Source organism: Carcharodon carcharias, chromosome 3, assembly GCF_017639515.1.
Source record: "Carcharodon carcharias isolate sCarCar2 chromosome 3, sCarCar2.pri, whole genome shotgun sequence".
NCBI classification, from domain to species: Eukaryota; Metazoa; Chordata; class Chondrichthyes; order Lamniformes; family Lamnidae; genus Carcharodon; species Carcharodon carcharias.
The window spans coordinates 50,067,808-50,085,459 of NC_054469.1; the positions used below are offsets into that span (position 1 = coordinate 50,067,808).

The window sequence follows — 17,652 nt, forward strand, 5'->3', positions numbered from 1 at the left end:
CTGAGATGTTACTTGTGTCTTCTATAGTGAAGACTGAAGTAAAATACCTGTTTAGTTCATCTGCCATCTCCCTACTTTCCATCATCAATTCCCCAGACGCACTTTCTGTAGGACCAACACTCACTTTGTTAACTCTTTTCTTACTCTCCGTCTTTATATTATTAGCTGGCTTTCACATACTCTAATTTTTCCCTCCTTATTAATCTTTTTGTCATTTCCAATCTTCTGACTTGTGTAATTTTTTGTTTTTTTTTAAGTTTGATACTGTCTTTAACTTCTTTAGTTAACCACGGATGGTGGGCCCTCCCCTTGGAATTTTTCCTTCTCACTGGAATTTATCTATTCTGTGTATTCTGAAATATCTCCACTGAACCTCTATTGACCTATCCCTTAACCTCAGTTGCCAGATTACTTTAGCTAGCTCCACTTTCATGCCCTCCTAATTGCCCTAACATTTTTGGATGCACTGATTTCTCCCTCAAAATGAATGTAAAATTCAATCATATTATGATTGCTGTTACCTAGGGTGCCTTCACTATGAGGTTATCAATTAATTCGATCTCGCTGCTCAATATCAGGTCTAGTATCACCTGCTCTCTGGTTGGCTCCAGAATGTGCTGTTCTAAGGAACTACCCTGAAAACATTGTGAACTCCTCATCCACGCTACCTTGGCCCATCTGGTTTTTCCAGTCTATTATGCAGATTAAAATCCCCCATGATTATCGCTGTACCTTTCTGGCAAGTTCCCATTGTCTCTTCTTTTATACTCCGCCGTACTGTGTAGTTACTACTCCCACAAGTGTCTTCTTGTTTTTATCATTCCTCATCTCAACCCAAACCGCTTCTACATCCTGGTTTCCTGAACTTGGGCCATCTCTCCCTAATATGCTAATACCATCATTAATTAACCGAGCCACCCCTCCACCTTTTCCTAACTTCCTGTCCTTCCTAAATGTCACACTTCGATATTCAAGTCCCAATCTATGTCATCTTGTAGCCATGTCTCTGTTATGACCATCAGATTGTACTTATTTATTTCTAGCTGCACTATCAGTTCTTCGGTTTTGTTTCGAATGCTACACAAGTTTAGATACAGAACCTTTAGTTTTGTCCTTATTATTTTTGGAGTGTCTTGCCTTATTTGTTCCTTCAGGGTAAGTCACTCTTCTCATCACAACTCATCCTCACAAACCCATTTCACCTTCACAGGGATCTCACTCTCTGCCAGTTCAAAGGACATCACCATTCACTCTCTCACACACACCTTCATTTGCCCTGTAGATCATGTCCTTATCCTGTCGATGGCAGCAATCGCCACCCATACATGCCAGGCATCCTTATCATCTGGCCTGGCAGGCTTTCTGCTTGCACTCTCTCCACTTGTCTTCATGTAGGACAAACTGGCACAAACAAAAGAGAGAAGTTACAGACTGCCTGACATTCAGGTCCTCACAGGCTTTGAAAATAGAGTCATCCAGCTGGCTGGTGACGATCTGGACCATTCATGTGCTGATGGTTGAGCACCGATGGCCAAGTCAGGATCCAGCAGTGCAACATCCATCAGACAACCATGCTGTGAGTTAGTTCCCCAGTTCCGTAGTCCCCTGCCATGCACTAATTATCTCTTCTTGCTATCAAAGGCACATGTGGCAAGCAGCCGAGGGGGTCCACAAGCCAGCTCCTCAGTTCAAGCCCCAAAGACATCTCGGATGAAGAATCTGATGACATTCTAATTGAAGACCCAGTGCTCACCCACACCCTCCACCAGAGACACACACCTTGGTGGGACCTAGTTCAAAAGTAGCCTCGGGGATCACAATCCGGTGAGCACAGTGCACTGTCTGATCCACAGCAGGAGACAGCAGGGACTTCCCAGGTTTCCGGCACTCAGAGGGCTGCTGGGAGCCAGAAATCAGCTGAGTCTGAGTCAGATGAGGAGCCCCTGGACTCGGTCATTCCTCAGTTGCTGAAGCTGCAAAAGCAAGCTCGGGAACATCAGGAAGGAATGTCCACTGCACTCCTCAGATTGCAAGATACGATGGAGGAGTCCGTCTGCCTTCAGTCTGAAATGTTAGCGCCGGCATGCCAACACACCAAGATCAACACCGGTAGGATGGCAGCCACCATGGAGACCGTGGTCCAGGACATCAGTCCTGTAGTACTGCTGCGTGGACTGAACTCCATCGCTGACGCCATAGTTGGCCTCCAACAGTGTCAACATGAGAGGGGTGCCAGGCAGCTTGATCTCACTCCAGCTTCCCCTTTTCCTCAAGGAGTCAGCCAGAAGCCCTCAGGCACCCATAGAGAGGGGGATCAGCAGGTGCACACCCCAGGGCCATCTTCCCATCCGAATCCCCTCTTCCTGTCACCCCAGCAGCTCCAGCTCCACAGGCCGAGGTAGGGAACCAACGCCCCACAGCAGGATCCCGAAAGCAGGCTGGGGCCCTCCAGGTTTTGGCCCTCCAAGGTCATCACAGACAGGGCTGCCTTCATTTCCACTCTTGAGTGTCCGGGGAGCACCAAGACATAGTGGCAGGGTTAGTAAGGTTAAGGTGATGTAGCTCTTTTGAAGTGTTGCACAGCCTGGGCACGGGTGTTAATCACTTGTACTTAATATTCACTATTGTAAATAAACTTCCAAAATTGTCTCCCTGTCCTTGTTACAATGAACAGTGTTTGTGTCACTCAGATGTGAAACCTTGGTTCCTGCACAAGATAAAGGCAGGTGTCTCAGTCCACGGCCTCTTCCCTGTGCAGTGTGTCAGACTGAGGCGAATGGCCCAATTTCACACTCGTTGGACACATTAGTGATGCCTGCACCTCAGTGGTGCTTGTCATTGCTGCCAGAATGTCGTGGGCATGCGTCATAGAGTTCCATCATTCTCTCTGTGTGCTCTCAGCATCTTTGAGGTGGAGCATCGTCTGCATGTGTGTCCGGTGATGGTGTGGTCCTGAAGGGGTCAGGTGCTGAAGGCTGACAAAGGATCAGGTGCACTTAAAACTTCACGGCTACGTCTCCACGATATGACCTTGAAAGCTCACAGAGCGCAAGCAAGCTGCCCTCAGCCAGACAGAAGTCAGACGTTCACAGATGCAAGGTGAGGATGTCAGGTCTGCCCTCGCTGCATCTCGTCATCACCCTCCACGAATCTTACGGCTATGAGGGCCTCCTGAGCGTGCCTGCCTCATCTGGCCAGTGCGAAGGCCTCATCGCCGGTTTCCTCACCTTCGAGGACCTCATCAGCTGCATCCTCTTCGGCTCCTCCTCATCAGAGGATATACGCAGCTTTTTCATCTTCTCCTCAGAGAGGTCCTCCCCCCGTTGCAGTGCCAGTTTGTGGAGCGTGCAGCAAGCAATGATGATGCACGACACCCTCTGGGCACTGCATTGTAGTGCTCCACCAGACCTGTTGAGGCACCAGAACCTCATTTTCAAAATGCCTATTGTTTGCTCCACCAAGGTCCCGGTTGTGGCATGAGCCTCGCTGTACCGTCCCTCTGCTGCAGTCTGAGGCCACTGCATGGGCGTCATCAGCCTCATCCTCTGTGAGTAGCCCTTGTTCCCGACTTGCCAACCTGACAGCCTCTTTGGACCCTGGAAGATGTCAGGGTTCTGAGACCTACTAAAGAGTCTTGAACGTTCCCTGGGGATCGTGCGCAGACCTGTAAGATGTGTTTGTGGTGGTTGCACTCCAGCTGAACATACAGCGAGTGAAAGCCCTTGCAATTGACGTAGTTGACTGCTTGTTGTCATGGAGATCTAAGTACCATGTGAGTGTAGTCAATGATACCCTGCACCTGTAGAAAACCTAAGATCTGAGCAAATCCCATGCTCTTGCTTCCTGGCTGTCATGACCCCAGGCAAAATGCAGAAAGTTCACAAAGATGGCATCCATGATCTCCTGGATACACTTGTGTGTGGAAGTTGCGAGATCCTGCACAGGTCACCTGCTGAGCCTTGGAAGGAGCCACTAGCGTAAAAATTGAGTGCCATGGTCACTTTCACGGCCACTGGCAGTGGATGCCCTCCATGTCCCCGTGGCGCCAAATCCTGCAGCAGGGGGAATATGTGACCGACCAGCTCTCTAGACATGCGCAGTCTTTGGCACCACTGGTTCTCAATCATCTGCAGGAATGACAGGTGCCAACTATAGACGCTGGGTCTAGCGAGGCGCCTACGAGTGACTGCTCTTTGTGGATCATCAACTACGTTTGCAGCAGGCCCTGCCCCTGAGGGAGGTGCACCTCCCTTTGCCGAGCCTCCATTCTTCTTCTTCCTCTTCTATAATCTCTGTAAGCCATGAGGCATACTGCTAACTGACCAGGCTCCACGATCCTGATGTTGTCCTCCTACAGGATCAAAGAAAGAGACTCGTGGGTTAGCACAGGTATACTAAGAACCTCTCTTGGTTTAGTCTGAAGGCCCCTTCATACATGCAGAAGAGTGCTGATCACCATTTGGATGGCCAGTGTGTAGTGCGCTCATTGGCTGCCCGAAACCCCACCCACCTTCGCCCCACGCCATTTGACCGACTAGTGACAGCTTTGCCCACTGGACTGCATGTTGTGCTCTCAGCTCAGGAATTCTCCTACCTTGCATTGTAAGGCTGTGCTGTTAGCTTGAACCATAATGGGCCAAACCTTAATAAAGACATCGCAAGGGGCTGTGAGCACCTCCACCAGTGACTGCGCCACAGCCAGCTTTCGCAAGGGCTTGTACAACTTGCCCAGTTGGCCAATTGCTCTGCTGCCTGCTAAAGCGCAGATTAATCCGCAGTCTGCACCTGAGGGGTGAAAAGGTCTGGCACATTCATGCTTTTGTGTTGCTTGAGCGGGCAGGAAAGCTTCAGAGGCCTGACTCCAAACATGTCAATGGAGCTGCTGGTGAACGGTCTCAGCTGTGGAGGAATGCTCACTTTTGACAAGCTTTTCCAAGTGTGTGGCCACTTCCCTCACCACACCACCCCCACCCCCTGCAGGTGCAGGAGTATTTCCTTCAATCTGTGCTGCTTTGCCCCCCCACCCTCCCCCACTCCTCTGGCATGAATTTGTGTACTTCCTTCAGTCTCTGCTGCCTTGTCGCTCACCACCCCACCCTGGCCAGACCTGCACTGGAGCCCTCGCCCTGTCACCGCACTGAAAGCCAGCCAGGAAAATGCGACTTGCCTGTGCCCTCAGCGAATGTGCGGCACCGCTTCCTTGATGTCCTCTGGGTGATGTTCGTGAGCACTGCGCAAGGTTGTGTGCACTCACCTCCGAGTGTGCCTCGAAGTTCAGGTCGCCAGGTGCACACCTTTTAGAACAGTTGCAAAACACTCCGTTCCGAAGACATGCTAGTGTGGGGGCTAAATTTGACGTGGGTGAGGCGTGGGGGGGATGGTTCTGGTGTGCAGGGTTTATAATTCGAAGCAAATGTATTAAAATGACGTTCCCAACGTGCGGCGACGGGAAACGCGGCCCACCATTGACGGGTGAAGTGGACGATTGCAAACTGGTTTCATGATGGCGTGAAAATGATTTTTGGCCTCCCTCCATAGTGTTCCCCGCCCCCGCCAGCCATGATGCCTGATGCTAACGTGGCCAGAAAATTCTGGCCTTAGTGTTGGGACATTGAGGTATGAGGAAAGAGCAGGGAAATTTGAGCTTTGAAAACGTAGTCAAAATAGTGAATGACATGGAAGAAGTGTTGATTTACTACAAACTAAACAGTGAGGGCATGAAAAGGAGACATAGGATCAAAGCATAAAAGGCAAATTTAGGCCCAACAGGAAATTTCTTCTTTCCACAGAGTGGACAACACCTATTACATAATTTTTTTTGTAGAATAGTGAAAACAGAAATTGTAGAATCGTTCAAAAAACAATTGGCTGCCGTTAATTGGCTGCAGTTATGGTGGACTTTAAGTTTCTTTTAGAAGAATGCGTCCAATTATCTTCTTTATTTGTCTTTTTCATTTTTTTAAAAAACTAACAGACTGACACAACTTGCAAATTTGTGCAAACTGGCTGCTGAATTTCTGACATTACAACAGTGGCTATAGTTCAGGGGTGCTTCATTAGCTGTAAAACACTTTGGTACTTTGAGGTTACAAGAGGTGCTACATAAATGCAACTTCTTTCCTTATTCAATGCTTGGAAGAAACTGACCTTTCTTTACCATCCTTCCAGCTACAGTAAATTGATTGGAATCATTGCATGCTCCTCTCCCTCGAGTCTTCCACGCCTCTTCCCGTGCAGTTATGAGCTGCTTTCTTTCTTCTATTGTCATTTGTGCTTCAACATCATCTGTCAGCCTCTGGTTTAATTACAAAATGTATATTTAGTGTTAAAAGGGTTGGCATTCGTCTTGTGCTTCTACTTAAGACATTTGAGAGATTTATCAAATCTAAAATGACAGTTGTTGTGCAATTTGTATAGATAGTTTGGAGTAAAGTCCAAAACCAATATATCTGAGCCCCATCCTAAACATTTGCAAATAAATAGATGAAGTTACAAGTAAATGTTGTACAACACTATTATTCTGTAAGCTATTGCTATCTTTATCATGAGATTTCTCCAGCTAACATGGTATTATTCCAGATAACTTTGCTACCCATGCCTGTTTAGCTAGTTTAGAAAATATCTTGTGTAACCTTTTAGCCTACAATAGGTATGTTGTTGTTAGTGTCAGCATTTACATACTCAAGACAATGTCTTTAAAACTTTCAAAAATAACCATGTTTGTTTAAAAATGTTAATTTGTATATTAGTTGGCATTACAAGGCTCACCCACAGACAACTGCAATGAGGGCAAATATCTTGTGAAATGACAAGGAAGCTCTATAGTGTGTCAATATTTCAGTATAATTTTGAACACAGTGCAATAGGTAGGTTACTTTGTTTGATGCAACACGTTCCCAAAACTATTGTTAAACCAGGGCAACAGAGTCTGATACAGATCTAGCAGTTTGTGTAATTCATAACATTTGCACCACTGATCAAGGTGCAATTGTCCAGCATAGTTCAACTATGAAAGGGAAAAATTCTGGAGTAAAGTAAACCCAACTTTCAGAGTACAAACTGAAATAAACAGCTCGCTTACACTGAAGCAGGAATTCAGATGTTCTATCAAAATTTAGTTTCTACTGCATGCTATTTATTTAGTAGTAGAATCAGTGCACACACTATTTTTGTTACCACACAGCCTTTATAACAATCCTGTCCTTTGGTGAGACTAACAAATACTGCAAAGCAATGAGGAATGCTTATTAATAGACTGAATGCCCTCTTTAACACACCAACGACTTGATAGCAATCCAGCAAATATTTTAGTCAGAGTACATCATGCACAACTAATCCCTTTGGGGACTGCAGTAGGTTTCTGCACCAAAAAAGAAAATCAAATTTATTGTTCAATTTATTCAGAAAAAACTGAAAAAGTTATATTCTTTGCACCTCACTTCTTAACATTTTTTAACATTTACTTTTTATCTTCTTTAGCTCTTCTTTTCCTTCCTCACCGTTCCCAATCCTCATCATTTACTAACAGGGAATTAGGTTCTTTTGACAGCTTTGCTTTTACTGATCTAAAAAGACACTTGAGGTCATCCCATTTCCCTCATCACATGTAAATGACTCAACTAAATCATCTGGGGAGATTGGGAACTCATAAGCAACCTAACACACAGATGCAATAATATACCATCATGGATAGAGCATAGTGCTGAAGTGTCTTAACGGATACGTTTACGTTTTTAAACAGCTAGAATGGACCATGCTTAAATAAAAGTCTGGCCACCATCAGACAGAGTGCTATACATATGCTAGTTGGTTTAGGTTAGCCTATATTCCCTAGAACTTACTAACTTAATATTTACCATCTGGTATCCTGAATAAAGTTAAGCTACATATTTAAAGCAGTGACAATAGCAACATGTGACTGGTTGAAATGACTGCATTTCGGATTACTATAATACATTTAAAGTTACACAAAACCGGAATGCATTTTAAAAATTCAGCAAGTCATTGAATTTAACAGCCAGAGGGTCAGCTTATAAATAGGTTTAATAACCATCTTTATCTGCCAAACCATAAATCTAAAAGACTCCCGTTCCCCAGTAGCTTATCTAAACTGTTGGGATTACATGTGACATTAAGCAGTGTCTGAGAGCAGTATAAAAATATAAAGAGGGAAAATTCCATAATGTGTATTTAAATTCACGTGGATTGTTTAGGGGTGAGAGAAAGGTCATCAGGTCCGCAAAAACTGGGCAAAGAATTTAATCATTGAATTGAACAGGCACAAGAAAATGCACCAACTATTTGAATACCAAATGCTTTCAGCAAAACCAACTGTAAACATTTTTTGAGAAAGAGCTTCATCATTCTTTCAAAGAATGCAAAATTTGATTTATGCCTCTTTCTAAGCTACACATGTTGGGTGACATTAAACACGCTGGCACGCCTGGGTTAACAAGCCCAAAACTGTTTAATACTTGGTTTTAAAGACACACCGGATTAATGGCTGCACCACAACGTTAATTCAGGTTTTCCATGCAATCTAACCAATAGCCTTTTTCAAATCGCTAAGGTATTTACTTAAATAACCACTTAAGTAATATAGAAGGAACAAAAAGATGCTTAACAAAACTGGTTTTCTAATAAACATCCTAATTATATGACTCTTCTTCAAAATTACAATTCATTGTCATTTTATCACCTGGATATACCAATTAATATTTTCGCTTGTGGTCTTGATAATTAATAGTGCTCAAAACAGAACAGAATGAAGCTAATAGCATTCATCTTGGAAAGCTCTGGCATCAGTCTCATCATTAATGCAGTTCTGACTTTAATGACAAATATAAAGCCTCTCTGAAGAAAAATGGTCAACCTGAAATATTAATTTAATTCTTTTTCTCCACAGATACTACCCGGCCTGCTGAAAGTTTCCAGCATTTCTGCTTTTACTTAATATGAAATCTCTATTGAGTTTATAAACTTAATCTTAATTCACAGCTAAATGAATGACCTGGGTTACACACACACACAGAGCCAGAGTTCACTTTAGTGCACTTCATCGCACACGCCTTAGGACCATGCACATTTATTCTGCATATTTGTAACTGCAGCTATAAAACACAAAAGTCATATTTCAAAACAGGCTTTAACAGGATTATGATATTCTGAAAGTTTAAGTTTATAAACAATACAGTCATTTCCATATTTGGAAAATTAACAAGTGCACTGCATTAAATTATTGAAGATGGCACACCATGGCCTGCATAATAAAAAAAGGAAATATTCTTTTCATTGAATTCAATTCTATGTATGGCAGGAAGCATGGCTTGCTTGTTTAAAAATTATGGCACCAGTTTGCAACTGCTGCTCATCCATTTCTCGGACAACCAGCAGAGGAAAGTCAGGGAGGTAGTGGGCCACCTTAGTCATCAAAGGGTAGCAGATTCAATTTGAATGCCGGCATTTAAATGGGCACCCCAGTACTCATGCCCTAAACAAGCTGTTAAATATGTAAACCAGGGGTTATGGCAGTTGCCGGACCCCAGCTGTCATTTCTGTGTAAAAATGGGTCGAGTGTGAGGCATGTCCAGTTGTACCAGGCACTGAGCAAATTAAGCAGTGATGCTTAAAGGGACTGCGGGAGGCCACTCCAAAAACAATGGAGAACTTTTGTTAGGGGAACATCTGTGGCACCTGGAGAAACGGGTGTGATCCTCTGGGCCCCATAAAACTACATGGGGCTGTTCGGCTCATTCTCAGCCCCAAGCCTAGAATTGGATTCTCACACTTGATGCTTCCAACAAACCTGTAGGCTGGCTCCCTCCAGAAGCTGGATGATTTCTGGCCTTTGATATGTGGTGAGCATCAGTGAAGCCTTCATATGGTGAATGCAACTCACTGGCAAAATTCAAATGAGGCCCAGGATATGGTTTAGGCAGGCAACCTTCCAATTTCACTTCTTTTAAGCCAAGTTAGATGTGTTCCTGCACCTGCCCATTAGAAAAGTCACATTGTGCACAATGCCCTTGCGACTATGCTTCAATGAATCAAAACAAACTACCGCCCCTTGCACCCAAAACTCCACCTTCATTTCACTTAAAATAAAGGAACATTTTTTTTCATATGCAAACCCATCCATATCATTGCCATTCCTTCCAGTGACTTTCCTCCAACTTCTTGTCCTGTCCACCACACAACCAAGCTTTCACTGACCTCCTTCTTTTCCCACCACCACGCTCACCGCCCCCCCCATAGCAGTGTACACCCTCTGCAGGATACACTGCAGCAATCGCCAAGGCTCTTTCAACAGCACATTCCAAACCCAGGACCTCTACCGCCCAGAAGGACAAGGGCAGCGTTCAAATGGGAATACCAACACCTGCAAGTTCTCCTCCACGTCAAACACCATCCTGACATGGAACTCGGCTGGCATTCATCGTTGTTGGGTTAAAAATCTGTAACTCCCTTCCACAAAAATTTGTGGGGGTATCTACACCACATGGACTGCAGTGGTTCAGGAAAATGGCTCACTACCACCTTCTCAAAGGCAATTATCAACAAATGCTCACCTTGCTAGTGATGCTCACATCCCATGAACAAGTAAAATAAAGAATCCACTTGGCCTCATGGTCACCAATAACATGCCCTGAATTATCCCTTCTTCCTTCAAAGCTACCATTAAAGCTCTCAAAACTCTCCCGTGGTTCCACTCAGGCCTGTTCCTCCATTGGCTTCTCCTCCTTTATCCATATGAGTCGCCCTCTGCATATTCTATAGACTTATCCTTGGTATCCCTCTCTTCACCATTTATATGGTATCGTTTTGTGATACCTTCTGGAAGCCTGTGGATTATATCCAGTTCTGCTTTCTCAATGGATTTATAAAAAGTTGTTACATTGACCAAATGCCATTCCAATAGAGGTGGGTGAACCCATAAATGCTAAAACATGGGAAAAACAAAATCAACCCACCCTCTGACATGGACCGACCCCACCCACCAACTGCCACTTTAGAGCTAGTCAGGAAATTCAGAGGCTTGGCACATTGTTCGATCCTACAGTCGGGTTCACATATGCTCTGCTACAAACACCATTTGTCTTCCTTATCTTCGAGGCTCAAATTCTTTAACTTTCTTTTAGTGGCTTCCTCTCCTCAATTCTTTGAAGGTTAAATTCAGACAGTCACAGCCCAGATCCTCAGCTTCAAATTCTCTTGTTGGCATCAACTGAGTTTTAGTCCCAATGTAAAACCCAGGTGTTTTCTTGCATGAGGATCACAATAAAAATGCAAGAACTAATGAGTTTCAACTTATTAGATGTTTCAGCTATGATGTTACTGTGTAACATTATGAACTTCTGTTCCTAGTTTATTTTATGACATAAATGGAAAAATGAACAAAGTACCAGAAATTGATCCCATATAGCAAGCAACTAGGAAGGCAAATGATAAGTTAGACTTTACTGCAAAGAGGGGTTGGACCATAAGGGTAAGAAAGTCTTGCTACAATTATATAGGGCTTATGAGGTCGGTACTTAGAGCAGATTTGGCCTCCTTACCTAGGAAGGATATGCTTGCCTTGGATCGGTTGCAACAAAGGCTCACTAGATTGATTCCTGGGATGAGAATGCTGTCTTCTACATTTAGGAGATTGGAAGAATGAGATGAGATCTCATTGAAAAATACAAAATTCTTAGAAGGCTTGACAGCTAAGGGTAGGCATTGAGAGGTTGCTTCTCCTGGCTGCAAGTCTAGAACTAAGGCTCACATATCTCAGGATAACAGATGAGGAGCAATTTCTTCACTTTGTTAATATGTGGAATTCTCCATCTTAGAGTGCTGTGGACTCACTTGACGTATTTATTTAAGACTCAGATTGCTGGATGTTTGGGTAGAAAGGGAATCAAAGGATATTAGGATAGGGTGGGAAAGTGGATTTGATGTAGAAGTTCAAACAATTTCTTGTTTGTGGGTTCGCTGGGACATATGGCCTATTCCTGTTTCTAGTTCTTCTGCTCCAAGAAACTCACTGAGTGTAGCAATTATCAACAGGCAACGTTATTGAATAACTACAGCCCTCTTCTATTCTTCAGTTGGCTCCATCTATTAGATATGCATCATGTTCAGCAGGGCAGCAGTACATTTAAATTTAAAAATCTGAACTTTAGTGACACACAAATTTCTGTATCTCATAGATAAGTATTCACTTGTTGTGACAGAAAATGGCAGTTTTCAGAATTGCATTAGTACAAATTACACTTTGTAATACTCGTTACAGTAACTCCAGGAATTTCTGAAAAAGACTTACTTTAATGTAAACAACTCGTACAGAAGAATAAAGTATTTATAGTTTGGTGCAGAGATCTTACTGCAGTTGTCACAGTTTAATGTTGATTACTAGCATAGTTCCACACATGCAGTGTTTTTCTTTAAAAAAAAATGAGAAAACCCATCAGAATGATATCTTTATAATACAATTGTGTGTTCCTTCACCTTCCACCTCCAAGGATGGCGCTCATCAAACAGCTGAGGACTTGCTTCCCTGGGGCTACCACAAGTGACCTTCAAAAAGGAAAGGAAAAGAGCAGTGGAAAAGAGAGCAGAAAAAAATGGGTTGCAGAAAGGAGAGAAAGCAAGATCAAACAATTCAGTCCTGTGCACAATCTAGAAGGCTCAACAAAGCTCATCAAAAGTTTTCAATGCTTAAAAAACTTCTTTCATTTCAAAAGTTTAAAAATTAAGTTACTTTTTCCCAAAATTTATGTTTTGTCATTTAAAAAGGCTTTGCATTTTTTTTAAAGCTGAATTTCTACAGTTCAGATTTAGCATGTGATAGATTTCTAAGTTGTAAACTTATGTAGAGTTTAAGATTTCTTCTTGCTCGCAAAAGCACTAACTTAAAGACAAGTGATCAATTGTGCAATTGCCAGAGACAGATTTCAAGGATGCTGAAGTAAAAGCTACTCATCTCATCTCAATATACAATAGTAGAGACAAATGATCTGACCATTCAAATTATATTAATTCAGGTCATGCATTAAAAAGCAATCAGAACAATTTTCCTTTGACAAAAAAACAGAATGTTTAACTTTGTACTGCAAATAGCCTAGCTGGGTAAATTTTACTTGAATCTTTTACATGTTAATTTTATGAATTTCTTAAAATTTCAAATTTCTTTCAATTTTATTTACAATTTCAGCAAGAGTAAAACTGTAGCAATTTAACACAGTTTTTTGGTACTATATAAAGCGGCAAAATTGTAATTCCTTCTGGGAGCAATAACTGATAATATTTACCAAAAATAATTCCAAATATATAATCCAACTTGACTATTAGTTCAAATGCCAAAGAATATCTTGATAGCTGATTATATGAAGCCTGCAAAAAGTTGGTCAAAGAAGAGGTAGCAATGCTGAAGTACTCGGTAGCAGGAGTGCATTTTAACTCATGCAAAGGGTTAAAACCCATTGCTCACCTGGTTACTATGCACAATGTACTGACATGTATGGACAGCAGAAAGGGCAGGAGAATAAGTAGAGGAATAAACAGGTTCCTACAGACATGAGTAAACGCAGATCAAGAGAAATAAGAGAAAAAGCTTAGTGATGAAAAACCCTGGATACACTAACAGTAAAATTGAATGTTATGGCACATAGCATTGTCTCAGCACAAAATTGTACCTAAATACATTAAACAGTTCCTACCAAAACATATTCAGCATCATTGTTGAATTCTTCAGTCATGCAGGATAACAGCTACTTAGAGATTTGTTAATATTAACTAAATATTTAAACAAGCAACTACATTGATCATCACAAGATCATTACAAGGCACTCTACCAGACAGGGCAGGCAATTTCCACACTGCTAACCACTTTATCATATTGAAGGATAAGAAACAATTGTTACTGATTTTCTTCATATTGGAAGTTCTATTTCAACAAAATGGGAAATGAACAAATGCAAATGAGCACTTCTTTATCAATATGGTTAAGGCAGGCCAACAATCTTTGGTGGGTATACATACAAAAAGCTGAGATTATTTGAAGAATTTAAGTGCAAATTTAAGCACTAAACAGCAGCAAAATCTTACAGGCATAGCTAAGATATTTTGAGAGAATAAAATAACCCAAAACACAGAGTTAAAAATATTGTTACTGAACTGTTATGAATATCAATCCCGTCAGCAAAAGTTTGCTTCTTGCATGTTCACGTTACAGCATTAAAATAACTTCAAATCAGTACCAATTACTCCATTCACTGTGAAGTTGCATCCCCAACTGAAAAAGTGTACCTCATAAATGAAGGTGTAATCTAGGAGAGCTAGATAGATTCTTGGTTAACAAGGGGGTGAAAGGTTATCGAGGGTAGGAATAAATGCGGAGTTGAGGTTACATTCAGATCAGCCATGATCTTATTGAAAGGTGGAGCAGGCTCGAGGGGCCGAGTGGCTACTCCTGCTCCTAATCCCTATGTTCGTATGTAAACATACCCAAAAATTAACATTGGATACTATGAGGAAATACAATTTTGATCGCTGTCAATTTAAAGCATCACTGTACGTTTGTTTAGAGGGCACTTTACAACAACTTTTCTTTTCATATTTCCACAACTCTATTTTCATGTTTGCTGAAGTGTTAATAGAATTTATTTTGGATATCAGAAGGTTACAAAGAGAAAGAGTGCAAAGGGACTTGGGAGTCCTAGTCCAGGATTCTCTTAAGGTTCACTTGCAGGTTGAGTCAGTAGTTAGAAAGGCAAATGCAATGTTGGCATTTATTTCGAGAGGACTAGAATTTAAAGCAGGGATGTGCTGCTGAGGTTAGACCACATTTAGAATATTGTGAGCAATTTTGGGCCCCATATCTCAGGAAGAATGTGCTGGCCCTGGAGAGAGTTCAGAGGAGGTTCACGAGAATGATCCCAGGAATGAAAGGCTTAACATATGAGGAACATTTGAGGACTCTGGGTCTATACTCGATGGAGTTTAGAAGGACGAGGGGGGATCTGATTGAAACTTACAGAAGATTGAAAGACCTGGAGAGAGTGGCCGTGGGGAAGATGTTTCCATTAGTAGGAGAGACTAGGACCTGAGGGCACAGCCTCAGAGTAAAGGGAAGACCTTTTAGAACAGAGATAAGGAGAAACTTCTTTAGCCAGAGAGTGGGGAATCTATGGAATTCATTGCCACAGAAGGCTGTGAAGGCCAGGTCATTGAGTGTATTTAAGACCGAGATAGATAGGTTCTTGATTGGTAAGGGGATCAAAGGTTACCGGGAGAAGGCGGGAGAATGGGGTTGAGAAACTTATCAGCCATGATTGAAAGTTGGAGCAGACTTGATGGGCCGAATAGTCTAATTTCTGCTCCTATGTTTTATGGTCTAAGCCACTTGGAAGGTGTTGATCATCTGAAAGGAGATCTGGTGGAATTTTCATTAGCTGAAAATCCTAAAGTGGCAGTAGGACCTTTCACGTCTGCTTTCAAAACTTAATGAGGGCCGAGTGGGACATCCTCATTGGGACGGAAGTCCTGCCCTCTGATTGGCCAATAGCTCCTTTAGTCTGGGCAGCACCAGGAAGGTGTCAGTGGCCACTGCTGGGGAAGAAAGGATCCTGATACCTTGGAACCCCAGTGCAGGTATGTCCAGGGTCTTGGGCTGGGAGCGTTGGGTAGGTTAGGGAGAGGGGTGGTTGGGATAGGTGGGGAAGTTGGGAGAGGGGCAGTGGAGTGGGGGTAGAAGGGGTGGGTTTAAGGAAGGGAGCAGGCAGAAAAGAAGGGGCTTCAAACCAAGGGTGGCATCCCTGCAACCAGCAAAAGTCAGACCCCAAAAAGCAACCCCACCTTCCTTCTTGCCTTCGAAGTACTTGAAGTAAAAAGGGCTTCCTGTTTCCACCCTGCCACCCACTCAAACATTTTATGGTGTGATAACAAGACTAACTGACCCTTAATTGTTCATTTAAATATGGTGGGTGGGCTGCCGATTTCACGCCAGCCCCTCTGTATTATGGGGGTGAGCTTGGGGGTGGGTGGGAAGGTGATGGGATGGTTGCCCACCCCATTTTGTGTGCCCAACCCCCTCCCCTCCCACTGGAAAAACCTGCCGGGGGGAAGTAAAATTCAACTCAACGTGCGGACCCTGAACAGGCTTATTCATCCCATTAAAGCAACATGCCCAAGATGGGTAAAAACAAAAAACTGCGGATGCTGGAAATCCAAAACAAAAACAGAATTACCTGGAGAAACTCAGCAGGTCTGGCAGCATCAACTATGTGGAGAGAGAAGTTATATGCTGAAGTCATACAGACTCAGAACGTTACTCTGTTTCTCTCTCCACAATGCTGCCAGACCTGCTGGGTTTTTCCAGAATTTTCTGCTTTTATTTAAAACTCCTATCCTTTAACTCTTTGACAAAACTGAAGTGTTAAAAAATGATTGCTTGCTATTTCACTCCATCTGTTGACATTAGTACTGCATGTCTGATTTCACTACTTATCATAGCAATGGAGTGCCTGCCATTTCACAGTTTAATTGACATCTCCAAGTGGTTATGGACTCTTTGAAGTTGGACTATGAATTCCAATGCTTGCTTTTATAAGGGATTATGCAACTGAATGAAATGTTTATAGTTGAAGGAATCTAAATGTAGTAATGGGTTTTTATGAATGCGTGGTTTTTAAAAAAATGAAGTCTGAATAGATACTTGGAACCTTATTTTATTTAATCTTAGCATGGATCCTGAGGTCTACTCATGGTGGATGCTGGGTGAGCTGGCATTGTAGGTATAATGGCAAAGTATGGTGGGGTGGATGGTTTGGTATGATCTGGCACTAAATTGGCACAGATGCTATAAAGGGCCATGGGGTTGGGCAGAGGTGCTTAGGCTGGCATGGAAGATATGAGGGAGCAATGAGGGCAGGGTGGGGGGGGCAAGGTTGGCATGGAGGGTATGAGGGGCCATGGAGGGGGGACAGAAGAGCATAGAAGGTATAAGGGGCAATGGGGGTGGGTGGCATGGAGGGCATGAGGTGGCATGGTTGCAGCCTGGGAAATTAGTAGGAGGGGTTTGGGGCTGGTGTTAGGACTGGAAGGCTGTTTTATGCTTTTGATTATTTTTTGGAAAATTTCGATACGGCGCTGGTCAGGCATTGAGTCAGGCCTTCTGCCCAGCCTTCCTCTGCTTCTGTTCTGGGGTCACCCATCCTATCTCCCAGGGAACCTCATCACCCTGGAACGAAAGTGCAACCTGCTGGGTCAGGCTAGTGAAGCCAGCAAATGTCCTGACTGTGCGTCCCCAACCTGGGGGGAGGGGGGGGAGGAAGACCCAGGCCTAAATTCGCTTTTGAAGGGGGGTTCGGGTGGGCTGGAGGGCTTGTCGGCTGATTGTGTGGAAGGCCTGAGATTGGGGTTGGAGGCAGGGTGGCTGATTATGGGACATAAGCAGACTAAGTGAGTAGACAAAACTATGGCAGCTGCTGTTCTTTAAGTATGAGGTCATCTATTTTAGATCCAGGAGCGATAAATCAGAATATTTTCCTGACGGCGAAACTTGAAACTGTGGAGAAGCAAAGCAACAAAATCCAGTGCATAGGTACAAAAAGTAATCAAGAAGTTAATGGAAGGGAATTGGAATAAAAAAGCCAGGAAGTGATGTTTCAG

General features: G+C 43.2%; 1 protein-coding gene across 10 annotated transcripts in view; it reads right to left on the reverse strand.

Annotated features, from left to right (window-relative positions):
* The window catches only part of svila (supervillin a), a 317,393-nt gene that overhangs the window by 55,587 nt on the left and 244,154 nt on the right, over positions 1-17,652 (reverse strand). For 9 of the 10 annotated variants that reach the window (XM_041183456.1, XM_041183461.1, XM_041183460.1 and 6 more), the window contains 2 exons: positions 12,490-12,558; positions 6,148-6,295 (listed from right to left, as the gene is read on the reverse strand). In XM_041183456.1, coding sequence (XP_041039390.1) covers positions 6,148-6,295; positions 12,490-12,558 — 217 coding nt within the window. The remainder of the gene's footprint in view (positions 1-6,147; positions 6,296-12,489; positions 12,559-17,652) is intronic. The other variant, XM_041183459.1, reaches the window with a different exon arrangement.